This window comes from Mirounga leonina, unplaced genomic scaffold (assembly GCF_011800145.1).
Source record: "Mirounga leonina isolate KUSES-001 unplaced genomic scaffold, KU_Mleo_1.0 Mir_53, whole genome shotgun sequence".
Lineage (NCBI taxonomy): Eukaryota > Metazoa > Chordata > Mammalia > Carnivora > Phocidae > Mirounga > Mirounga leonina.
The window spans coordinates 70707127-70734591 of NW_023270807.1; the positions used below are offsets into that span (position 1 = coordinate 70707127).

At 36.8% G+C, this 27465-nt stretch overlaps 1 protein-coding gene and 1 pseudogene across 1 annotated transcript in view; both read right to left on the bottom strand.

Annotated features, from left to right (window-relative positions):
* Window positions 1–27202, bottom strand: part of FRK (fyn related Src family tyrosine kinase) — a 98930-nt gene extending 71728 nt beyond the window's left edge. Inside the window, exon 1 of the mRNA XM_034990334.1 lies at window positions 26209–27202. Within this exon, the coding sequence (XP_034846225.1) occupies window positions 26209–26582 (374 nt within the window). The 5' untranslated portion in view covers window positions 26583–27202. The remainder of the gene's footprint in view (window positions 1–26208) is intronic.
* On the bottom strand, window positions 4703–4792 carry LOC118001738 (annotated as a pseudogene).
* Window positions 27203–27465: the final 263 nt, after the last annotated feature.

Here is a 27465-nt window from a genome sequence, read left to right on the forward strand (position 1 = left end):
AAAGAAAGAAAGAAAGAAAAAGAAAGAAAGAAAGGAAGGAAGAAAGAAAGGAAGGAAGGAAGGAAGAAAAAAAGAAAAGGAAGGGAAAGGAAGGGGAAGGAAGGAAGGAAGGAAGGAAAGAAGGTGCTATTAAGCTATAAAAGACATGGAGGAAACTTAAATGCCTATTGCTTAGTGAAATAAGCCAATCTGAAAAGGCTTGATACGATATTCTTCCAATTCTATGACATTCTGGAAAAGACAAAAATACAGAGACAATAAAAAGATCATTGGTAGGGGTGCCTGGGTGGCTCAGTCGTTAAGCATCTGCCTTCAGCTCAGGTCATGATCTCAGGGTCCTGGGATTGAGCCCCGCATTGGGCTCCCTGCTCGGCGGGAAGCCTGCTTCTCCCTTTCCCACTCCCCCTGCTTGTGTCCCTCTCTCGCTGTGTCTCTCTCTGTCAAATAAATAAATCTTTAAAAAAAAAAAAAAGATCATTGGTTGATGGGGTGGAGAGGTGGGGAGAAGGATAAATAGGTGGAGAACAGAGAAGTATTAGGCAATGAAAATACTGTGCATATCATAATAATGAGTATGTGACATTATACATTTATCCATACCCATAAAATGTGCAACACAAGAAGTAAACATTAATGTGAACTACGGACTTTGGGTGATTATGATGTGTCAATATAGGTTCATCAGTTGTAACAAATGTAGCACTCTGGTGGGGAATTTTGGTAACAGAGAAGGCTATGCATGTGTGAGGACAGGGAATATATATGAATCCCTATACCTACCCCTTAATTTTGCTATGAATCTAAAACTGCTCTAAAAAATGAAGTCTTAATAATAATAAAATATAAAAAATGTAATTAAATAGTAAAAGCTTAACACTGTAGTATCTCCTAATCCATTGGATCATAGTTCTCTCTTCATTCATTCATTGCATATTGATTGAACATGGTCCTTGGAATACAGTAGTGAAAAAACAGACAAAAATCCCTGTCTTTAAGTCAGTTGTATTCTACTAAAAAGGCAAACAATAAACTAAATAAATAAGTAAATTGTAGACTATAATCTTAGAAAGTGATAAGAAATTTTGAGAAGGTAAATGCAGGAAAGAGAAATAGGTCTCGCAAGATGTGTGGTGTCACCACTTCAAATAGGACAGTCAGAGAAGGCCCCACAGAGCTGGTGACATTTGAGCAGAGAATTGAAGGAGGGGAAGGAGCAGGCCCCATGGACATCCAGTGGAAGAATATTTCAGGCAGAGGAGAAGGAAAGTGCAAAGTCCCAGAGGAAGGCATGTGACCGATGTGTCCTGAATCATGGAGGAGACCAGTGTAGCTGGAGCAGAGTCAGTCAAACAGAGTTGTATGGGGCACCTGGGTGCTTAACCATCTGCCTTCGGCTCAGGTCATGATCCCAGGGTCCTGGGATCGAGTCCCGCATTGGGCTCCTTGCTCCTTGGGGAGCCTGCTTCTCCCTCTGCCTCTGCCTCTCTCTGTCTCTCATGAATAAATAAATAAAATCTTTAAAAAAAAAAACAGAGTTGTAGGGTCCACATCGAAACTTCCAGCTCCCAGAGGACAAGATATGTATCTTTCTTCTCTATTTCCAGTGATTAGCATGAGGCTTAACATTGCAGGAATCACTACATAAATGTTCTTGCCTAAATTATCAATAAATACTATCAATAAATATATTGATAAGTGAATTACTGAATGTTGTGAGTTGAATCATGTCCCCTTCAATTTCATATGTTGAAGTCCTAAGTGCCTGTACCTCAGAATATGACCTTACTTGCAAATAGGGTCATTTCAGATGTAGTTAGTAGAGGTCATATGGAGCAGAATGGGCCCCTAGTCCAATATGACTATTGTTTTTATAAGAAGTGAAAATTTGGAGACTCAGATACACACACATACCACGTGAATATGAAGGTAGAGATGGGGGTGAAGATTCTACAAGTCAAACCAAAGACTGCCAGCAAGCCACCAGAAGCTAGGAGAGGGGCAAAACATATTCTCCCTCATAACTCTCAGAAGGAACCAACCTGCCAACACCTTGATCTCAAACTTACAGCCTGGAGAACTGTGAGATAATACATTTCTGTGGTTTAAGCCACCCACTTGGAGGTACTTTGTCGCAGAGCCCTAGCAAATGAACAGACTGAATCAACGTTTTCCTCTGACAGAGCCCATACATAATGTTAAGGGAAAGCAAAAGAGATCCAATTTTTATTCATGAGGAAAATATAATTAGTAAAAGAACATATGGAAAAAGTTCAAGTTTGTTAGTATAGAAAAAATTTTTTAAAAATTGGATTTCCAGTCACTAGAAAAAATAATGATGATACTGTGTACTGACTATGGTTTTATGAGAATGTAAGCATTCCATACTGTCAGTGGAATCCTTTTGAATCCGTTTGAAAGAAATTTGGCAGTAAGCATTAAGAGCCTAAGAACTATTCATTACCTTTGGCTCTGTAATTTAGATTCTGGGAATCTATCCTAAAGAAATGATACAAAACATGGCAAATCTTTACGTAGAAAGATATTCTTTGCTATGCTATTCACAACACTTATAAAACTTAAAAATGGGGGGCGCCTGGGTGGCTCAGTCAGTTAAGTGTCTGCCTTCGGCTCAGGTCATGATCTCGGGGTTGAACCCCGGGCGTCAGGCTCCCTGCTGAGCAGAGAGCCTACTTCTCCTTCTCTGTCTGCCCTTCCCGCCCTCCCACCACCCCCCTTTTGTGCTCTCTCTCAAATAGATAAAATCTTTTTAAAAAATTAAAAATGGGGGCACCTGGGTGGCTCAGTCGGTTAAGCATCTGCCTTCGGCTCAGGTCATGATCCCAGGGTCCTGGGATCAAGGCCCCCATCGGGCTCCCTGCTCGGCAGGAAGCCTGCTTCTCCCTCTTCCACTCCCCCTGCTTGTGTTCCCTCTTTCGCTGTGTCTGTCTCTGTCAAATAAATAAATAAAATCTTTAAAAAAAATTTTTTTTAATTAAAAATGGAAGAAAACCTAAGTGCTAACTATTAAGAGAAGGGTTAAATAAATTATGGTGCATTCACTGACAAGAATATTACAGAAATTTGAAAAACTAATAAGACTCTATAGTACCTTAAAATGCACAGAAGTGAAAAAGCAGAATATATACACTGATTACTTTTATACAGAGGACATATGCATAAGAAAACTTAGAAAATATTTTTATATTTTTATATTTGTTATATATGTATATCACTTGGCAAATGTTTTTAATAATATTCAAGATTAGCAGCGTCAGGCAACATATGATTAAGTGCCAAAAATACTCAAGAGAATTTCTGAGAAGAGGAAAATCGCATTTAGCTGTAGTGGTTAAGGGGAGATGTAATGTAGCAAGTGGGTTTATTTAGAGATATATACATACATATATAGAGATATGGAGAAAGGAAAGGAGAGAGAATTCCTAAAAGACTGATATGGAACAAAGGAAGAATTTCTAAAAGATGATACACATCAAAAATGTGGACAGTTACTATCTCTGGATGTTCAGATGAGAGGAAATTTTTCTTCACATTTTTCAGTATTGTCTGAAACATTTTATAGTAAGCCTTTATTAGTGCCCACAGTCAGAGAAAAGTGAACTTACGTCCATTTTGGAAAAAAAAAAAAACAAACCTAACATAACCAAATCAGAGCCAGATGGCAGCTTTACTTCTCCCAGAACCATACCCAATGGGCTTCTCCCAACTAAGGCTGTTCCTGTCTCAATCCTGCTGACTCAGTCCATGGAGCTTGTCCCTAACACCACCATATCTTAAAGAAGTAATATCTACAGAACGAATAAAAGAGAAAACTCAAAATTCATGATGGCAGGCATAATAAACTTGTTTAATAATGTGGCATTCAACAAGAAATCATTAATAAGCATGAGGTATATTGATGAACATACCTAATCTACTCGTCATTGTTATTACATTCCATGTTTAAGCACATTACATTGTTAATTAATGTTGGTTAATATTAGAAATCCTGTTAATTACCACTTAAATGTCAAGTAGCATTACAGCAAACATATATTCATTTATATTTCATGTCTGTGTTTAATTTCTTAGGGGAGGGGGAAACATATTTGAGCTGCAGAAGGTAATTTTCAACACAGAATTGATTCATAATTTTTTTGTGTTTAGAACTATTTTTAGATGTGCATATATTGTACTGAATTCATTAAGAAAAATTCTTCATTAAAGATATAAATAAGAGAAAAATAAATTCAATGTCAAGGATTTTGAAATGTCTAGAACTGAAGTCTAGATATCTGTCTATTAATAATACAGACTTTTGTTGATGTTATTAGAAGTACAAGAGACTATTTTGTTCAAGTCCCAGATTTTCCCTTCTTACACTTAACATCCTTGAGCAAGAAAGACTGTGTTCTCAAGACCATGCAACGGCACACAGTCTACCACGTACTAATGAGAATGAGTTTGAAATGCCAAACACAGATGAAACATCATCACTAGTTAATTAAAAGGCTACTTTTTAATTCCAAGGGCTAAGTGGAAATACTAAAAAAGTCCTGTGGCAGAAGTAGAAGCCAAGGAGAGACAGATGAGGAATGGAGTCAGAAAGAAAGGTAATAGTGGAAATAGGGGATCCCTCTCAATGACATAGGAAGCTGCTGGAGAATTTTGAGCAGAGAAGTAATTTTAATATTCTGTCATTTAAACAGAGTCACTCTGCCTGTTGGATTGAGCATAGACTATATTTAGGGCAACAGTCACAGACTACAGAAATGACCCCTGAAAGTATAGTCTTTTAGGGCAATAGTCAAATCAGAAAGGCCAGTTAGGAGAGTATCACACAAAGCCAGATTGAAAGATTAAGGTGGGTTGGACTAGATGGTAGCAAGACCTGTCAGAGATGGTTGACTTGTGGATATATGCCCCAAGTAGAGGCAAAATGATGTGCTGATTGACTGGAAGTGAGGTATGAAATAAAAATGGGAGTCACGGTGAGTCCAAGATACTTGGCTTAAGCAAGTGGAGGTCTAGTTGCTATTGACAAAGAAGGGGAAGGCTTTATGGTGTAGATTCAGGAGCTCAGTCTTGGAAGAGGTAGAAATAGCTGGAATTTGGAGCATTCCATGTAGATAAAGAGATTTTAAGTAGATCATTGAACACATGTGTCTCAGATTGAAGGAGATGACCAAGAAAGTAAGGGCAGACGGGGAAGAGGAGAAAAGTTAAAGGACTGGGTACTATGACATTTAGTGGTCAGGGAGAAGAGAGGAACCAAGCAAAAATGTCTCAGTTGGAGATATAGGAGGAAACCAGATGAGAGATCAATTAAAGGAAGTTTATTAAGGCTAGTGGAGTTATCAAGTGTGTTAGTGTTAATAAAATAATTAAAAAGAAGACTAAGAACTGACCAATGGATTTTACAATGTGGAGTTTTCTTGGTGACCTTTGATCACCAAGGTCAAATGAGCAGGTTCCCAGAGTGGTAAGAGTAAAAGTCTAATTGCAGTCAGCTCAAGAGATAATCAGCCGGCAAAATTCAGATGTGGGGAACTCTACAGACAAAGGAAATAAATTTCAAGGAAATAGAGTGGAGGGATCCATGTTAAAAGAGATTTAAACGAGACAAATTACCCAACTGTAACATATGGATGTTATTTGGATTCACAAACAAACCATAAAAGAAATCCACAAAAATTTACATTCAAACAAAGTATCAAAAAAGGTTAATAAGACTTTGGGAAGTTTCTCAGTGACTGAATATTTGATGATATTAGGAATTTTTAAAAATTTCTTAGGAGTGATTATTATAATTATGTTTAAGAGTATTTCATGTTGTTTACAGATGCCTACAAAAAGAATTTACAGAAAGAATTACAGGATGTCTAGGATTTGCTTCAAAACAACCCAGTGGTGGGGTGGGAGTAAGGGTAGGAAGAAGGAATATGAGGATGAGATAAAATTGCCATGTGTTGGTAATTGTTAAAGCTGAGTGAGGAGACATGGGGGGTGGGGTGCTGATACTGTTTTCTATACGTCTGTAAAAAAATTAAAAATAAGAGAGAGAGAGAAAAGAAAAAAAGAGACCCAAGTATAGGCAACGTTTTCAAAGGTATGCCGTACAGAAGAGATTAATGTGCAGTAGCCAGGCGGGAAGAGGAATTAAGAGGAATTTAAGAGTTAAGAATGTTGATCTTGTTTGCCACTACATAGCTTTCCAAGATGAAATTAGTTGAAAAATCATTTAATTCTTTACCAACTAGAATTTAAATTGTAGTGGTGAATTTAAGAGAGGTCAGTAATTTTTATAAGAAATCAAGACCCATTATTCAATTTCAGTTGAACCGCCAGCAAGCTTAAGAATCAGGCCCATTCTAAACTTGCTGAAGTTTTTATTCTTTTCCAATATGATCACAGTCATTACTCATTCCTACACATCCAGCAAAAACATACTTTCAGAAACCTTCTACCTAATAATATTGATTGAAAAGCCTGTTTCAGAGTTATAATCTAGTAACATGTTTGATCAGCAAACTACCGTGCATGATAGCCAATAAATTTGGATTAAATGTAACAAATGCCTGAATCAAAGAAAGGAAGAAACAAGGAAAATTATCATATAATTCATGTAGCTACTCCTTAAAATCAAACTTGCCGACTCATTGACCTTTTAGTAGAATTACTATTAAATGTCTTCCTTAATTCTCCACTATACTGATTATTGTTTCCAATATTGGTGGCTAAGCTAACAAGTACTGAGTTTTTGTGTTGCCAACAACTATTCATGAATAAATAGTGAGCAGGTGAATGTCTGTTTCTATGGTTTCTATTTACAGTGGAGAAGAACATTCACAGTGATCTTTGACATTTGTTACTGTCCTTTGTAATAGAAATTTAAGTATTGTTTTCTCCTCCCTCATTCCTATCCTTAGTCTCCTTCATCTTGTCCTCATTTCAACTATTTTCTTTCCTTTTTTCTGGCTCTCTTTCTCAAGGGTCATTACCTCTAAGTTTCATTAAATATAATTCCATTTCAGTTTTCCATTCTTGAAAAAGTGTCTGGATAGAAAAGGAACATGCAGTAGATCTATCTGCTCTTTTTTAATAAGTTTGTCTGAACAAATACTTGGTTTCTAAAAATAGATCAGCAATTTAAGAAGAAATAACAAAGTTTCCTTCTGTGCTTGGACAAAGCCTCTTTCCATGACAAATCCTCGAGTAATAGGGATAGTTTCCCCCCTCTTTCAGCAGTGGCTGAGATCCCATTAGATAAGGTAAGCTCCAGGAATGCAGTGAACTTTGCCAATTCCTTGCGTTGCCCTCAGCAAATAAACTTACTTTCTGCTGGATCAAACTAAACCATTCATTACTTATACTCTTACTTCTTTACAATGGCACAAAATTATAGCAACCAAAAGTTGCTAAAATATGTTCAAATGCATAAAAACATAGGTTTGAAAAAGAAGTTGGGATCATTTTTCTCATAATACCCACTGTACTAAACTAAATCACCCAGTATGTACAGTGATCTCCGTCAGGTATGACAATGCAGTTAGAATGTTAAATCAAAATGCTTATTGACATATTTTATATTCCCAGAACCACTGAGCAAAGATGCCTGGTAGGCATTTCTTCTTTGCATTTGAAGAAGATTAGCTTTTGTTAAATTACTGTCAAAATTCAAATAAACTGAAAATACTCCTTTGAAAAAGATTTTTTTTTAATTGTACTTTGTCCATTTAATAAATGAAACAGCCTTCCAAGATAACTATCAGTCTACTTAACTATAAATGTGAATGTATAAATAAGGTGACCAAAGTAAGTGTGCTCTGTCCTAGGAAAAGTCATCATTGGAACCATGCAGAAGCTTATGGAAGACTTCCTCAGTATACGTTCACCTGTTTATTCTTTTAACTCCTCAAAAAGCAATTTCATATTCTGCATGTGAACATGTCATCAGAAAAAAAGAGTTGTTATTATTATTACTAACATAGCATTTCTTTAAACCATTAAATCAACAAATAACAAAGCCTTCAGGTTTCCCTAAGGGAGAATGTAACACACCCAAATGTGTCAGTACTTTCTTTGTGAGACTTTCTTAATCACTGGGAGCTAAGCAAGGCTATTAACTTCCTCTAATTCCCTACAAAAGTCTTTTGTTTTACCACCTTGCCTATACGGACCATTTTTCCATTAGCTAATGTGAAAGACTTCTTACATCACTATTAAGTTGCTTTAACCCAATTTGCATACAGTGTAGGAGGTCAATTCTTTTTCAGGTTCCAGAAGTCACTTACTTGGTTTCACTGTCGATGTGTGCATTTTTGTGGGTTGTTTTCTTTTTACTCTGTGAAAGATAATCTACACTAAAGTGTAATATATTACTGGATGGTAAAAAGAAGGTAGAAAGAAGAAGAAAAGGATTTAACTCACTTTCATCGACAATAATCAGCATTTTCTTTTTTTCACTGTGGCCCCAAAAGTAAAGCCTGAGATGAAAAACTGTATCTTGTTATAGTCTCCTTAGTATAAATGTTTATGTAAAGAAATGTAAAAGCCCAGGGATAATTTTTTAAACACGGTTAAAATAACATAAGCCTAGAATCACGAATTTCCCTATACGCCCGTATTTGTCCGACTTATTTCCATTCTTAGCAAGGCATCCTTATCTAGTCTTCCCTCAACCGCAAACCATGCCCCGCTAATTATCTACCTGCTCATCAATCTCTTATCCCACTTTCTCACACAGTTTCACTTCCTTTCATTTAGTTAAACACCAGCATTATATTCTTTTATTTTTGCTTATGGTAACTTCTGTTTGTTCCTTACATCTTCTTTTCTGATGTTTATTAAAAATCCATCTGACCTTTTTCCCACATTTTAAACCACTGACGCCCCTCCTTCCCTTTGTTCCAATCCTTCTCTTTGTTCCTCCTGCGTTTCTCTTCAGATGCACGTGGGTTTCACACAGGGTCGAAGCCCCCACTGACAGCACTTTCCAGCCTCAGTCTGCAGAATGAATCCGGCCCGTGTACGAACATACACTGCCTGCAATCCCAGGAACAAGGAGGAAGCCCGGGGAGGTTGTGTCGAATTCTCCAGCAAACAAAGATGTATGCCTGATTGAAACTGAGAAGGGAACAAATGAGGCAAGAGGCAGGGGAGACAGCACCAACCAGTGTTGGAAGCTCGGAAAAAAATTGGGAGAAATGTAAGGGAGTGGTGAGGTTGGGTTTTGACCAACAATCATTAATTGTATTCTATCCAACAACTTGTCATGTTTGCCTTAGAATTAGCCCCTCAATCAAGCTTAGAAAGACAATTTAAAAATGTATTCTTTAATTAGTATATAAAGATACAAAATTACCCTTTTCTTTCTAATTTAAGGTTTTAAAATGTAAAACATGTCTAGAATGATATTATTTATGTATTAAAGTAGGTTATATAATAGACCCCTATCAAATTCAGTATTTGTTCTATAAAACAAGAACAAAAAAAGAATTCAAAAAAAAGAAGAGAGAAGGAAGAAAATAAGCCAGACTTAAGTTCAAAAAAATGGTTATCATGAACAAGCATTCAACTGGTCTCTGAGCTTCCTAGTACCTAAGAATTTAAAAAAAAAAAAAAAAAAAAAGCAATGTGTAATAAAATTCTTATTATCTGCTATACGGAAGTAAATAATTTTTCAAGAGAAACAAACTTTGCCTGTGCCAATTTGTAATACAGTTTCCTACACTTTTTTTTTTTTTAGCACGGTTCCTTTTAGAATATCATAAAACCTATAACCCCGTATCCTAAAAAAGGCACAAATCTACATCACACAAATTTGACATGCAGTTTCAGAGGATTCGTGGACCATCTCAAGCCTATCTCTGGAGCCTCTAGGAGTCCATGGTTTACAGGTTAAGGATTCTTGTCATTGAAATTTGGAGGAAGGGCATCTTAAAAGTCATAGTGGATAATGACAACAAAAATTGCAAAAGCTGTATGTTTTTCTATCTTTCTTATGTATGTTAGGAGGGTGATATTAAAGGATAATTCAGTGAAAGTAATTTTATGAGGAAGGTAAAATCATGAACTCTATATGTTCAATCACAATATTTGTATGTGACCTTTTGGCCAGTACATTTGCTACCCTTTATTTCTCATGACACAAGTGACTTCTAATCATTTCTTTAAGTGTTCTACAGAAGTACAGAATTTACAATACTCAGATGAGTAAATCAGATAGCTACTGTTTATCATTCCTTCACTTTATTTTATAGTTTACTAACATGTATGCCTACCCAAACAATATGTTATTTGGTTTCCCTTATTTGTAGAATTTATAAAATAAAATCATATTATATGCAATCTCTTGAAATCTTCTTTTCACTCGACATTAGGTTTCCAAAATTCATCCATGCTGTTGCATACCACTCAATTCATCATTTTTGCTATTGTATAATACTCCATTGAATAAATAAACCACAAACTATCCCCTCCTATTAATGGGCATTTGGAGTAATTCTAGTCTTTTGCTATTAGAAACTGAGTTGCACAATCAACATTTGCTAGGAAAAAGGTTTTACTCTGGGGATGGGGCAGGGGAGGAATTCATAGGCCCATTATTAGTAGTAGTCTAGATCATGGACTAGCTGGTTATATGGATGTTTATTAATCATTATGCTTTAAAATTTACCATAAACTTGCACATATTATTTTGTAGTTATGAAACGTTTTCAAAAAATAAGGTTTTTTAAAGCCATTGATAAACTAGAATATTTTATTATATTAAAATTTTGGAAAAATGGGCAATTATGCTTTAAAAGCTATCAGGAGAGGCGCCTGGGTGGTTCAGTCAGCTAAGCATCTGCCTTCAGCTCAGGTCATGATCCCAGGGTCCTGGGATGGAGCCCCACATCCCGCTCCCTGCTCGGCCAGAAGCCTGCTTCTCCTTCTCCCACTCCCCCTGTTTGGGTTCCTGCTCTTGCTCTCTCTCTCTGTCAAATAAATAAATAAAATCTTTAAAAAATAATAAAAATAAGTAAAAGCTATCAGGAGTTTCATTAAGCACCAAAATTATCATAAGTGAAAAATTATCTGTTGGGATTTTTTGATCTTCACTAATTATCATGAAACTATTTTGCTTTCTACCACTTTACCAGGACCTACTAAATCAACAGCATGATTTTCCATTTTGTTAAACTACTGCTTCCTTAAGTTAGGCTTTTGATAAGAGCACAGAGTTCAAAGTGATTCAGCAGCAAAACCAGTATCTGCCTGTTTTCCTATAAGCTATTGCATAATACATATACAAGATATTGAGTCACTTTTGTATTGCTTTTATCTGAAATATCGCTGTACTCACTGTATTATAATAGCCTAAAGCTAAACAGAGGAATATTCTATAACTGTAGTATACAATAGAAGATAGTCAAGGCTTACCTAACCCACTCCTCATCTGTCTTCTAGGAAAACACAAAGAGGACCATATATTGTGTTTGTATATACAACATTAGTGCAAGAGATGGAATCTGAGTGCATTCTTTTTATTTTGTAAAATAGTACTACTACAATACCACAGAAAATAATTTCTAAATGTGTAGATGCAAAAAAAAATGTTTTTAATAAAATAAAAATAAAAATGTAGATGCAAGGTATATAATTAAGTACTGAAGTATTCTTAAGGAGCTGTTAAATGACTGAGTTCAATCTTCCCACATGACCCCAAAACTTGGAAGTATAGCACCAAAGAGAAAACTCATTGATTTTTCAAACAATTTTGGGAAGGCCAAACTGACCATGCTAAAAATGAACCCTCAACCTACTCTCGCTCTACCCCAACCACCAAATGCTAAATATCCCAACCCACCAGAAGATGTTGAAAAGCTACCAACTTTGATGCCCTACAGAGTGTGAGAACTGAAACCAAACAGACATAGTCCTTAGGACAGTGCATGCTCTGTTCAGCTGGGTTCCAACTGCCTCTTTTGATTTTGCTTTCCCTTAGCTGAGTGTCAGGACGAATCCAAGTCCCATGTGCAGAGCCCTATCATACAATATTCTTTCCTATGACTCAGCCCAGCCTAACCTTCCCAGTGCAGAGTCCTAGATGAAGCATAATGTTCCTCATTAAACTCTCTTCACCTCATGAAATCACCCATAATTATTTTATGAAACTGCTTTTTAGTGCCATCAGTAATCTCCAAGAAATTTGAGTAGTTTTTATCTCTTTCTCATTACTCCAATCTTTCTTTAGCATTTGACCCAAAAATCTCCTTCTTGACATTCTATCTTCTTATTTTGAAAAACATGCTATTTGTTTTTGTTCTACTTTCATGAATTCTTCACTGTTTCTTTCGGTGGCTCTTCTTCTTCTTCCTTGTATTAGTTAGGTTTTGCTTCAAAACAACTATTTAGTTAACTCATGAATCTAGAGGTGAGTGATTTGGGATGGGCTCTGTTGATCTTAGCTGGGCTTGACCATGAGTCTCCGGTCAGCTGGAAAGTCAGCTGGGACAAATAAGACCTCTCTTCACACAGTATCATCCTCCAGGGGGTTTGCTTGGTTTTTTCTCATGGTACTTGCAAAATTCCAAGAACAGTAAGAAAGCAAGTCCCAAGATGCAAGCACTTTTCAATCTCTGTATTTGTCACATGCACTATTGTTCCATCGGCCAAAACAAGTCCGTTGGCCAAACTGAGAGTCTGTAGTGTGTGTGGATGCAAGGAGATGTGAACCAACGGGGCCATTACTGTGATCTACACACTGCACTTACTCACCTAAAATATGGGCATTTCTAAAGAGGTGATCTTTGGTCCCTTCTCCTATTTCTTAGACTAACACTCTATTGTTCTTATAATCCTTGTGAAGTCTACAATAGTCTGCAATGCTTATTCTTGTGACATCTATAACACCTCTGTGTGAATGCCTTCAAAATTCAAAATTCCATCTTTATATCCATCACTCTATTAACAAGAAATACAAAGTCATAGGAAGAACAAATTATGAATTTTTCCAGTGAAGGTGAGAAAAACCTTCTTAGAAAAGGGTCTTATGGGCGCCTGGGTGGCTCAGTCATTAAGCATCTGCCTTCGGCTCAGGTCATGATCCCGGGATCCTGGGATCGAGTCCCACATCGGGCTCCCTGCTCGGCGGGAAGCCTGCTTCTCCCTCCCCCACTCCCCCTGCTTATGTTCCCTCTCTCGCTGTGTCTCTCTCTGTCAAATAAATAAATAAAATCTTTAAAAAAAAAAAAAAAGGGTCTTATGAGTTGAACCCTGAAAGAAAGGTATGATTTTTCCCAAACCAGGACTGATCCATGTATTTGTGTCTCCATTCATTCACTAAATAATAATTTTTTTAAGTGCATGCCACATGAGTTTGTGCTACTCTTATGGCATTTATCAGCATCTGTCTTATGCTAGCTGAGAAAAACAGCCCCTGACATCCAAGGACTACCCTTGTGCTATGAGTAGGCCTTGGTGTTCTCCCGTTGAACATAAGCAACCTCAGAGAACATTAACATCATCAGATGAGGCCACTCTGGGACCACGATGAGCAAGTCCAACACAAGATCAGATCACTCTGAATCACATCTGAATACCCACAAAGACATAGACATTGTCTAACCACAAAAATGACCAAACATCCGCTTATCTTGGCTAACATGAGTGACTGTTGTTTCTTTATCAATTACAGCCTTAATCTTGAACTAGTCTTCCTCCTTCTCAACAAAATTTATTAAAATACCCGATCATACAGTTATCCCCACTTCCTGACAGTAGTCAATCTAGAGCGAAGCCTTGCTTCTTTCAACCCTTCCCAAAATTATACCCCCAAATTCTATTATGCATTCTTTCTAACATGCTCTTACTGAGATGGTCCACTGTTGTCCATGCTGTGTTCTCCTTCCCCACACTGAGTAATAAACCAGCACAGGTATATTCCTGGTGGTCTTTGGCTGACAAGCACTGACATACAGTCTTGGTTTATTTGTCTTACCTCCAGAGATTGTTAGAATTCTCTGAGAAGAAGAAGCACTGTCTTGTTCATTTTGGTATCTCCCACTATCAAAAAACAGTGCCTTTAATAAAGTAAATATACACAAAATGCTTACTGAATGGATACATGAATCCCATAGACTCTATCTTTCTCAATGACTAGAAATGCTGAGGAGATTTTGGAGAAAGTGTCCTAAATCCTACTTCATAAACATAACACAAGCACCCTCCAGAGGGGACTTCTTAGAAGGGACTTCACCATCAGCACAATTCTGGGGCTTACAGGATGATGCCCCTCCTGTAATGAGAATCTTGGTATGTCATAATTGATTAATATTCAGATATAGAAGAAAAGATATATGTGAGATTGGAATAGCATCAGAGTGACTTTATATCTACCAACAATACTGGCCTTTCACAGGAACCATATGGGATTCTTCTGAATCACGCTGCCACTGTGGTAGGCAACATGTGTGTTAATGGAAATATTTATTTTGATATGAGATTCTAAATGCCTTTCAAAATAGATAGCTAATATAAATTCTAAAAGTTCTCAGTAATAGTATTTCTTGAATTACAAAAGCTCTTAGTTACAGCACTTCTTGAATTGCATTCCCATTTTACCCTTCAAAAGGCACAAAATTCATGAAAAAAATCTCTAATTGAGAAATTTAGTCTGAATTTAAAGGCCTACAAAATATGCATATGAATAAAAAAGAAGACAAATAAAAACATTTAAGAATCTAACACTAAAATTAAATCAATTTTTAAATAGGAAAAAAACTAATTGAAAAACTTTGTAGAAAAAAATGACCTCATGACAAAAAGATCATACACAAGGGACAGTCTATATGGCATCTGAAATTAATTAAATAAGCATGAAGGTGTATAATACAGATCACATGATCTACATTTGCAACTATATAGTTTAGCAAAATTCTTGTTACGTTAATCTTCAAAAAAATCCACATAAACTAATACTAAAGTTGCAGGCTTCAGGAAAACAGCCATAAGGAGGTCTAAAATACAATCAATCTGCATAACTACCTTCCCCCAGAAAAACTGGTCCAATCTTTCCAGTGCTAATAAGTGTTAAGAACTCCCATTAAAAATGGGAGTCAGAAAATGCTACAGAGAAATTAGCAGCTAATTAGTAAGAAAACTAGTAAAAAGAACATATAATTATTGTGTTTGGTAATGTTTTAGAATGTGACAGTGAAAAATCTATTAATATTCAGTAAAAGCATCAAACTTTCAGCATGCACAATCTGAAAAATATTTCATATACATAATAATTTGAAATTATGTCTGTTAAGCATAAAAACTGAAATTACAAGTCTGGCCCCATTACATTAATTTTGTAAATGGGTTTTGGTTTTCTGTCCATTTAAAAGCTCAGGCCAATAATTCCTTTACTCTAAATATAACCACAATATAGTTTAGTACGTATGTATATGATTTTTAAATACCATTTCAATAAGATTCACAATCTGTTTCTGGCTCGATACTCATTCTACATTATGGATGATATTCAAACCAATCTGTGACCCCTAAGTATTATTTCCCCAGGAGTGGATTAGAGCCACAAATTTCTGGGACTCTAGAAATTATGCTATTATGACTATGAGTCTAACCAAAAATTAAGACATGAACAATTCATTGAGAAAAGAATGCAAAATGCCCTATGCCTTTAGAAACTCATTAGATATTTCTGGTAGGTAAAAAAGCAACTCAGAGAAGAACTGTTAAAAAAAAAAAAAAAGGTAGTTTTGTCAGCTGCTCTTCAAAAGATCTGAGATTTGTAGATAAGTAAACATTCGTGTAATTATTCATTTACCCAAACAATATTTAGGGGTGCTTACTATTTAGGCACCACACTAAGCTCTGGGGCCCAAGGCAATGGCTCCTCTCTCCGCCTCCCACACCCAGAGCTTATAGTTTCTGATAATAGATAAGCAATGATGATGAATGATGTTAAAGGCTCTAAGCAGGTACACCTCACGTAGTCCAGAAAGTCAAGAAAGGCTTCAGGGAGAGAGGAACAAACAGGGTGATACTGAATATGAGTGAGCAGTAGTCAGGAAAAGAGGAGGGAGAGGTTTGTAGGCAAGACAGCCTGCTCATGTGAAGCCCAAGACCTCAGTGAGGGAGAGTACGGAAAAAAGACTAAAAGACACTCAGCATGTGAAACCCATTTCAGGGAAAAAATATTGTGAGCTGAGGTTAGAGTGGAGATGCACAAAGTATGATTCATTTAAGTATAAGTAAATGGGGAGCCATGCAACCCAGTAATAGGTAACATTTATGAAGCCCTTACTATATGTGAAGTTCTCTGTGATGTGCGCTTTTCACACAAATAATCTCATTTATGTCACATAATGACCCTATGAAATAGGTGTCATTTTTATTCCTATTTTACATATAAGAAACTTAGGCAGAGGGGTCAAATAATTTGCGCAAGTTCACACAGCTAAGCCATGACAGAGCCAGACTCAAATTTAGATCATCTGGTCACCCAGCCTGTGTTCTTAAACACATTTAAAAAAAAAAGGCAATTAGCATTATATTTCCATTAAAATTCTATGCCACTAACATTTTGACCTAGTTAAAATATCCAGCAAGAACCCAAAGGTTGCTCTGATTCTTATTCATGATATGGTGTTACCTCACTACAGTACTGAGAGTTGGGAAGTCCAAAGGGAATTTTCTGAGTTGATAATCAGGCAGAGTTAACTGAGGCAAAACCTTGTTTGTTTTTCTCTTGGGAATCTCAAGACCTAGTAGACAGGACCTAATAGTTGCCGAACAAAAGTTAGTTCTACTTTATCGTACAGAAGATTGTGTCTACTTTGGAAATGTCAGTTTGGTGAGATGTTTGACCTTTATTCATGAAAAATAACACCAGGATGTATCTACAGAAGCAAACTCAGCATTCAAATAAATTCATCTGAACAAAAACAAATTAGAAAAAAACCAATAGAATATTTTATCTTTCAAAAAATGAATCTGATTAAGTTGGAATTTAGGCTCTAATCTGGAGGACTGAAGCACAGTAGCTTATAAGTTAATTCACTCATATGAAAAATTTTTATAGTATTCATTTTATTTTTTTATATAAAATTTTTTTCATCATTAGTAATTTGTTGAAAACCTGAAAAAAAAATCAATACTCTTACTAGAGAAAGAGTTGGGTTTTTTGGTGGTTGTCCATTTTCTTTCTTTTTTTTTTTTTAAAAGATTTTATTTATTTATTTGACAGAGAACACAAGCAGGGGTGGCGCGAGCCAAGCTACTCATGCTGTTTGACGAAGTCCAAGTATGGGGGATGATCCTGAAAACAGGAGACTCCACAGCTGGCTCCTGCTCTTCTCTTTCATTTTGTTTATGGCAATCTTTATAATTGTGGGAATATTTCTGTGGTTTCATGATAAAGTGATTACTCATCTTAGTTACGCCTATCTAAGCAATCATAATGAAACTAATTCCACGAAGAATTAGTTTCTATAGAACAAAATAACAAGACAGTCACGCTATGTCTAGCACCTTTCTCTTTGCCTACTATTTTTTAGTTTTAGCAAAAGCCAATAAGCAGAAATCAATAAAGGTCATGTTAATCATTACAAAGGAAAAATGAAAGAAGGCTATGGCTGTAATCCAGAAAATGATCTAAGATTTGGAAAAACAAAAATATCCTAACATATAAATAAAGTTCCTCCGAGGCTGTCAGGAGGAGATGCTTGCAGCCTGATCCTGTGTCTGTGTCTCCTCATTCGCCGACGCCGTCCTTTCCTACGAGAGACCCACCCCGGCTGGAGCTGGACTCCGGCACAGGGGGAGCAAGAGAGGGAGAAAGAGGCTCCCCGCTGAGCAGGGAGCCTGATGTGGGTCTCAATGGGGGGCTCAATCCCAGGACCCTGGTATCATGACCTGAGCTGAAGATGGATGCTTAACGACTGAGCTACCCAAGTGCCCCAATACTTTGAAAGTTTCAATTGCAATATGCCATGCAAAACAACTCTTTCTTGGGGTGTCATTTCACTGCTTCTCAAAGATATCTTGAGATACATGTAATCAAATTTTACTATTCAGCAACTACTTTAAACTGCTATTAATTACACTTACACTTTAACTGTGATTTTTTTTTTTTTTTTTTTTTTTTTTTTTTAGAGAGGAGGAGGGAAGGGGAGGGGCAGAGGGAGTGGGAGAAAGAGAATCTTAAGCAGACTCCACATCCAGCAAGAGCCCAACAGGGGACTCGATCTCCGATTATGACCTGAGCCAAAATCACGAGTCTGATGCTTAACCAAGAGAGCCACCCAGATGACCCTTAACTGTGATTTTAGTGCAGTTTAGTTGGTTCCTCTTTTCCTCTCTTCTATGACTTTGCCATTATTCTTATAAAATTTATTTTATTTTATTTTAAAGATTTTATTTATTTATTTGAGAGAGAGAGACAGAGATAGCGAGAGAGAGCATGAGCGGGGAGCAGAGGGACAAGCAAGCTCCCAGCCGAGCAGGGAGCCTGATGTGGGACTCGATCCCAAGACCCTGGGATCATGACCGGAGCCGAAGGCAGATGCTTAACCGACTAAGCCACCCAGGTGCCCTAAAATTTATTTTAATTTAGCGGTTAATTATCATTTTTCTTGAAAATGGTGACAACTTACATAAAATTCATTATATAACAAATTAAAAGAAACACAGTTATGTTAACATAAGCATAATAGTTATATTAATATGAACAACCAACCATATAATATCTGTGATGTAATGTTTTATAAATTAAGTATTTTAGCACCATATTTATTATTTTACATCAAGGGATTAGAAGAGAATACATCATAATTCTATAGGTAATACAGTCACTTAATAAGACATTTTTCTAACTAAATTATTTGTCTTAAAATTCTTATGTTGGATTTATCTGAAACATTTATTTTGATAACAGCTATATTATTCTTATGATATATTTTACTTATATATGGAAATCTCTATTTTACTTAGTTTCTAAAACAATGTCTTATTTTCATTTTCCACATATATGCACTTAGTCTTCCTTGAAAACTATCACAAAGGGAAAGAAATAAATGATCTGGAAAAAGAACAATTACAGGATGACTTGCCTGTAGGTGATTTTCTAGTGATTTAAGCTACTCAAAGTAGATATGTCAGATTGGTTTGTGAATATACTGATGCCTTTGGTACAGCCACTGTGGAAAATAGTATGGAAGTTCCTCAAAAAATTAAAAACAAAAATATTACATGATCAAAAAATTCTACTAATGGGTACTTACCCAAATAAAATGAAAACCTCAATTTATAAAGACATATGCACTTCTATGTTTATTACAGCATTATTTACAATAACCAAAATACGGAAGCAACCTAAGTGTCCATCAATAGATGAACAGATAAGGAAGATGTGGGGTATCTGAAACATTATGAAATCATAAAAAAGATGAGATCATGCCATTTGAGACAACATGCATGGATCTTGAGGGTATTATGCTAAGTGAAATAAGTCAGGCTAAGAAAGACAAATACCATATGATTTCACTCATTAAAAAAAAACAAAAAACAAATGAATAAACAAAAAGCAGAATCAGACCTAATAATACAGAGAACAAACTGATGGTTGTCAGAGGGGAGGAGGATGGGAGTTGGGCAAAATGGGTGCAGGGGAGTGGGAGAAACAGGCTTCCAGTTATGCAATGACTACGTCATAGGGATAAAGGGGCAAGGCATAAGAAATATAGTCAATGGTACTGTAATAGCGATATATGGGGACAGATGGTAGCTACACTTGTGGTCAACGGAGCATAATGTAAAAACTTGTCAAATTACTATGTTGTACACCTGCAACTAATGTTACATTGTATGTCAATTAGACTCAAATTTTATATATATTTATATATATATATATATATATTCTGATGCCTTCATTTATTTATGTCTTAATAATAATTTTAATTTTTAAACTACATCATCCACTAATAAGATTCAAAAGGTGGCTTCATTACCCAGCTGAGAAAGAAGTCTACTGACATCCAGTTTGAAAATAACTAGGAACACTACGCACAACTTGTATTGGGTAGTTATCAAATTCAGCAGTATTCAAATCACCAAATAGTGAAGCTCCAATTCTATTTTAAAATGGTGGGGTAAAAGAATTCTCTTCCTTAGAATAGACCCCTTTATTTTTCAGTGCTACTTTCTTCAAGCCAGACAATGGCAATGATCTTAAATTAGATAAAATTTTGATAGAACTCTAGTTTGACACAGTAAAGAGGAGCACAATTAGGAAAATATGCCCTATACAGATGGGGAGAAATTCCATTACATTTATACTTCATAAAATTCTAACACTTTTATTTCATAGCATAAACTACCAACAAAATTACAAGGTACAAATATTTTTTTTCAAAGTAGCTCATAAAATAGTGAATAGGAGAGGAACTGGAAATAATCTGCCTTTATGTGGTAATTGAAAGGAGGAGAAAAACCTTTCCATTGAATGCTTTCATAGTTTAATTTGGTATAAAGTGTGTGAGCACCACCTAAAGCACACTTAGACAATTAGGCAAAGAACTTTTTAAACCCTTTGTGGATAAATGATTTGCTATGTGTAAATTGTACAATTGCTGACCATTTTGCTTTTCATCACTATATTGCATTAAATTTTTTTTTACAGTAAAAACATAGAATTTAAAGCCATTGTTCTTGGCTCCAAGATTTATATATGTAATTTCCATACCATTATTTTCTGGGTGAACTTTATTTCTAAAAACACTGTGAATAAAAAAATATAAATGGATGGAATACTACTCAGCCATCAAAAAATGAAATCCTGCCATTTGCAACCATGTGGATGGAACTAGAGGGTGTTATGCTAAGCGAAATAAGTCAATCAGAGAAAGACATGTATCATATGATCTCACTGATACGTGGAATTTAAGAAACAAACAGGATCATAGGGGAAGAGAGGGAAAATATAAAACAAGACAAAATCAGAGAAGGAGACAAACCATAAGAGACTCTTAATTATAGGAAACAAACTGAGTGTTGCTGGAGGGGAGAGGGTTGGGAGGATGGGGTAACTGGGGGATGGACATGAAGGAGGGCACGTGATGTAATGAGCACTGGGTATTATATGAGACTGATGAATCACTGACTTCTACCTCTGAAACCAATAATACATTATATGTTAACTGAATTTAAATAAAAATAAATAAATTTAAAAAAAAAGAAAAAAATGCAAACAGAGTTCTGAGTACTCAGACTCTAAGAGCAAGGCTTTTGAGAAATTCCATGTTGAAGATGTTGAAGAATAGCACTCATCTATGAAAGGACCTAGGAGTTCAAATTGAAGTTAAGGTAAATATAATAATTTTTCCTAGAGACAAAATAAGTCATTAAGAAAGGCTTTATTATATCACTTAATGCAAGATATTCAGAAAAGGTATTTCAAAGTGGAATAACAATCAAGTATTAAATTGGTTTATCTTTTAACAATAGCATAGTTCTTTTTTTAACATCTCTACCTCTTAGTATTAAAAAAACAAAACAAAAAAAAAGCTAAAACCTTCAACTGTTTTGCCCTGACATTGGTAACTCCAGAAGTATTTGCATTGTTTTCTCATTTCAGCAAGTCAAGAATAAAGACACAAACAGATAAATACTAATATGCATGCATTAAACTAGTCTACTTAGGAATTAGATGACTCAGTTTTCATTGGTTTCCCATTGCCTCCCATCTCACACAGGCAAATATAAACAATAATCTTTACTTAATGCTATATACTGAGCTCATTGTAAAATAAACTACATTAACTTCCACAGTATTTGAAAGGAAAAAAATAAAGTGTAACTTTGAAACACTCAATGAAGAAAGATATTAAAAGACTTCTTTGTGTAATTCCCCAGGTACTAAGGCACTGTGTGGGCCACTTGGACACCCTCACTCAGAAGACTGTTAACTGCTTAACTGTTAAGTTCAAATCACTACCACTTGAAATGGACTGGAATTCTAGAGGCTGCAGCTACCTGCACCAAAAGTATTGAAGGAATTTAGCCATTTGGTGGCAAGAACTCTCATTAATAACCTCTGTTCATAGATGAAGGCCATGGTGTACACTTAAATGAAAAGAAATGGTCCACGTTGACCAAGAGGCACAGTGGCAACATCTTCTGGGCATCAAGTTTTTATTCCAGTGGATGTGAAGATCCCAAGGGGAGCCCACTATAGGTCAGTAGTGACACACAGGAATACTGCTGAGAACCATTTCCAAGAGGAAAAATGTCAGGAGTTATGTGCAGAAAAGAAAAAGTATTCTTGGTTACAGATAGCCCATGAGAATAAAAAAATAGCCACAATATTTTAGTCATCTTATTTTGTGTTTGTTAGGCAAATATAATCTAAATAAGCAAAGGACACTGTGCTTGCACCTGTTACCCAGACTATTATCACTTTTGAATTGTCTTATTTCAGTTTACTTGTTTTCTTCAGCATTTGCTGTTTTGTCAAGTATGAATGTAGCTAAACCACTACATATGAGATATTAAGAGCTCAGGTTCCCAGACCATCGGGGAACCCAGAGATCTACGTGACCCCAGGGACCCTATAGATGAGCAAGCAGAGGTCCTAAGCAATTATATATATTGAATACATTTAAAATTAGTAGATTAAAAGGTTTTTAGAGTACAGGTCTTTCACCTCTTTGGTTAAGTTTATTCCTAGATATTTTATTGTTTTTGGTACAGTTGTAAATGGGATTGTTTTTTTAATTCCACTTTCTGCTGCTTCATTATTAGCGTATAGGAATTCAACAGATTTCTGTACATTGATTTTGTATCCTGAGACTTGCTGAATTCATTTATCAGTTCTAGTAGTTTTTTTGGTTTTTTGGTGTTTTGGGTAGAGTCTTTAGGGCTTTCTATATATAGTATCATGTCATCTGCAAATATAAAACTATAAAACACTGGTGAAAAAAAATTCAAGATGACATAAAGAAATGGAAAGACATTCCATGCTCATGGGTTAGAAGAACAAATACTGTTAAAATGTCTATACTACCCAGAGCAATCTATAAATTCAATGCAATCTGTATCAAAATACCAACAGCATTTTTCACAGAGCTAGAACAAGGAACCCTAAAATGTGTATGGAACCAAAAAAGACCCCAAATAGCCAAAGCAATCTTTAAAAGGAAAAACAAAACTAGAGGTATCACAATTCCAGATTTCAAACTCTATTACAAAGTGGTAGTAATTAAAACAGTATGGTACTGATTATAAAAAACAGACATACAAATCAATGGAATAGAACAGAAAAGCCAAAATAAACCCACATTTATATGGTGAGTTAATCTTCAACAAAGGAGGAATGAATATACAATGGGAAAAAGACAATCTCTTCAACAAACGGTGTTGGGAAAACTGGACAGCTACAGGCAAAAGAATGAAACTGGACCACTTTCTTTCACCATACACAAAAATAAACTCAAAATGGATTAAAGACCTAAACGTGAGACCTAAAACCATAAAAATCCTAGAAGAGAGTACAGGCAGTAATCTCTCTGACATTGGCCCTAACAACATTCTTCTAGCTATGTCTCCCAAAGCAAGGGAAACAAAAGCAAAATTAACCTATTGGGACTACATCAAAATAACAAGTTTCTGCACGGCGAAGGAAATAATCAATACAACTAAAAGGCAACCTACTGAATGGGAGAAGATATTTGAAAATGACATATCTGATAAAGGGTTAGAATCAAAAATATATAAAGAACTGATACAACTCAATACCCAAAAACCAAATAATCCAATTAAAAAATGGGCAGAAGATATGAACAGACATTTCTACAAAGAAGACATAGAGACGGCCAACAGACACATGAAAGGATGCTCAACATCACTCATCATCAGGGAAATGCAAATCAAAACTGCAAGGAGATATCACTTCACACCTGTCAGAATGGCTAAAACCAAAAACACAGGAAACAACAAGTGTTGGTGAGAATGCGGAGAAAAAGGATCCCTCTTGCACTGTTGGTGGGAATGCAAACTGGTGAAGCCACTGTAGAAAACAGTATGGAGCTTCCTCAAACAATTAAAAATAAAACTATCCTATAATCCAGTAATCATACTATTGCGTATTTACAAAAAAATATATAAAAACACTAATTCAAAGGGATACATGTATCCCTATATTTATTGCAGCATTATTTACAATAGCTAAACTATGGAAGCAGCCCAAGTGTCCACCGATAGATGAATGGATAAAGATGTGATAGATAGATACAGATATTTACATAGATATCTATAGATCGATGGATATAGATAGATAGATAGCAGAATATTATACACCTGTAAAAAAGAATGAGATCTTTCCATTTGCAACATGGATAGAGCAAGGGAATATAAAACTAAGGTAAATCAGTAAGTCAGAGAAAGACAAATACCATATAATCTCACTTATATGTGAAATTTAAGAAACAAAACAAATGAGCAAAGGGAAAGAGAGAGAGAAAGAGAAATCAACAGATTCTTAACTAGAGAGAACAAACTGATGAGTACCAGCAGGGATGTGGATGGGGGGATGGGAGAAATATGGGGTGGAGATTAAAGAGTACACTTATCATGATGAATAAAAAATAGAATGAGAAAAATATTAGTAGATTATGAGTTCGAGACTCTAATATAAATATTCTAGTATTCATTCGTATAGTATGCATGTTACGCTGAATATAAAACATACATAATACCATATCTTACCATACCGTATCTGTAAATCATATAGTAGTAAAAACAAACGCACATAAGTAAGAATTCAATGAATAAGATATTTCCTATAGATCAACACAGAAAACAATGTTTACGCAGATGATTTTCTCATTTGAGAACAATTCCATTCCTCAAAAGTCTAGGTTTCAATTCATTTCTATTTGGGCATAAAATAAGACCCTTCTTAACATGTATAGGTTCCTGGTGTTGGAAAGAATCTCAAAAATTACCAAACCTCCTTCTGTATTTGTATTTGAGTTTAGAAAGCAGCAGTACTGCCCCAATGGCACTTCCTTGCCATTTTATTCCCTGGGCTAGTAAAGGATGCTGTAGCTCTCATAAAAAGGAGAACCGTATGAGAAAATGAGTGAATCCCCAGTGGTTCGTTCCTCTACTAAGGATCCATTCTATAAAATGAGTCTGAGAGACATTCCCAGTCTTGGGTTTCACTGGAACCAGGCAGGAACAAAGTTAGGGAGTAACAGTCCCCACTTGCTTCCCAACCCACCAAACCTCAAGTATCCATTGTCAAGACTGCTTTACCTACTTTATAGTCAACCACCACTAGCCTAACCTCCCTCCTCCCCCACTCACCACGCCACCACTGTGCCTGGCACTTGCATGGATGGATGCATGGATGCATGGATGCACGGATGGGTGGACGGGTGGATGAGTGGATAAGTATATAAAATTTTCCTCTGTGGGTCCATCATAATTCACAGGATTTTTTTTCAATTATCAGAGTAGTCTTTATCGCCTCCTCTGGGGAAATACTGCCATTATATTTTCCTTGTTAAAACTTACTAAGTGTCTGTAGCTGGCCAGTTTCTAATCATAATAAAAGCTCCAAACTATCACAATTTGGGTAGCCTAAGTCCATATCTGGCACTCAAAGAAAAAAGCCTAGTCATGATTTTACTGGGAAAGAGTAGTGAAAAATCAGCATCTTCTAAATGTTACCCTGTATGTTAGTTGGCCCTGTGTGTGCCTAACAGAATGAAAAAGGATTAAAATTAGAGTTAGGGTTGGGGGTTGATGCTTCAAAAGTTTTAAAAGAGAGAGAGCTGGACTTCAGATTTGAAAGATTTAAGGAAGATCTATGATATACCTGCAAATGAAGTGCAGTTCTATTATTAAAGTGAGGCATGACTTATTTTAAGCCAAACCAAAGGTAGGGCATTAATTGCACCATTTGTTTACAGGGATGAAGATTCACGCAGGGCCCATGGATATACATATTGTAATAGAAGTCATTTCCACAACAATTACCTGCCAGTCTCACTCTCCCTTAGCAGGAGAGGCGTGTTTCGATTAGGAGGTTCTTACCAAGGCTTCCTCCTACTTTCTGGGCAGCTCTTTGGAAATGAGGGGGCTGCGGAGAGGTAAGAAGGAAAACTCATTACCCGCCCTCGGAGAGTTGAGAAAGTGTGGGTTTGTACTACTCACGGCTCTGCCTGCAGGCTCCTGTCCTCAGCCACATAGTTAGAAGGAACATAGCCCTGTAGCCGTTGGCCAGAGACATCTTCCCTTTTCTCCAAGTGCCTGGCAAACCACCAGCCCTCGCGGGAAGTGTCCAGGACTTGGAGCTTGTCGCCCGCGCGGAAGCTCAGGTCCTCTGCGGTCCTCGCCTGGTAATCAAACAGAGCCACAAAGTAGTGGCCGTGGCTTCTCCTGGGCTCCTGACTCTGCGACTGGGGAGGATCGGGGGAGCAGTGGGCCACTGGGTTCTCAATCACCACCGCCGGCTTGTCGGCCTCCTGGAACAAGCAGGGGAGGCAGGGCCGCAAGTTCGCCCAGAACCTCAGACAAGTGTTGCCCATGGTGCTGTGGTTGGGAGGAGGGGAGAGGGGCTTCTCCCTCTCCCCTCAGTCTCTGCAGATCCACTTTCTCTTCTTCCACCAGGCAGCTTGGAAGTCAGCACCAACTCCCCCGGCTTCCGAGAGGGTGCAAAGCCCTGTTTCACAAGGGGCAGACCTGCCTGCAGTGATCCCCGCTTGGGAACACGCACCTGCTTGCTTTCTGTGGCCGGAGCTGCTGCCCCAATGCCAAACTGAGTGGGAGCTGGGAGGCTGCTCGGGGAAAGATGCCTTTTCTTCTTGTCTGCTTAGGAATCCCACAGCAAAAATAAAATTAAGAGGGCTTTATTTAGACAAACGTCTGTGAACAGAAGAGTCATCTTGCTTTATGTCCCGAGGTAAAGTTAATAAGAGAAAGAGGTGAACTGCAGGTAAGATCGCATCTTGCCTCCGCCGGGAGCTCCCTCCCTGCTTCAGGTCCGTCTCTGTGGTCTGGCCGGTCCTGACCCCCACTGCTCTTTCCTTTTTGCTAATGATTAACCAACCAGCTGAGCCTATTGCCTTTAACATCCTGAGCTATGAGCTGACTGTGATAATTTCTCCTTACTTCCTGGTTTCCTTTTCTCTGTGATTTAAAAGAGATTCCTGTCCTCTCTACCTCTCCCTTCCCACACCCAAGAGAGACCAGCGCCCTCACCAGGGAGCCAAACTCTTAAAGCCCTGCCAAAGTCCATACTACCGGATAAACAGGCTAGCCCAGGGAGCTTTTTGTCTTGCTATGTTCCCAGCACAGATTTTTTTCCCCCGCTCATGAAGATAAGTAGGATTATTTTGCCACCACTAGGGGAAATTAAAAGGATAATTAAAGTGTCTAGATATTTGTTACTGGACAAATGGCAACTGGAAA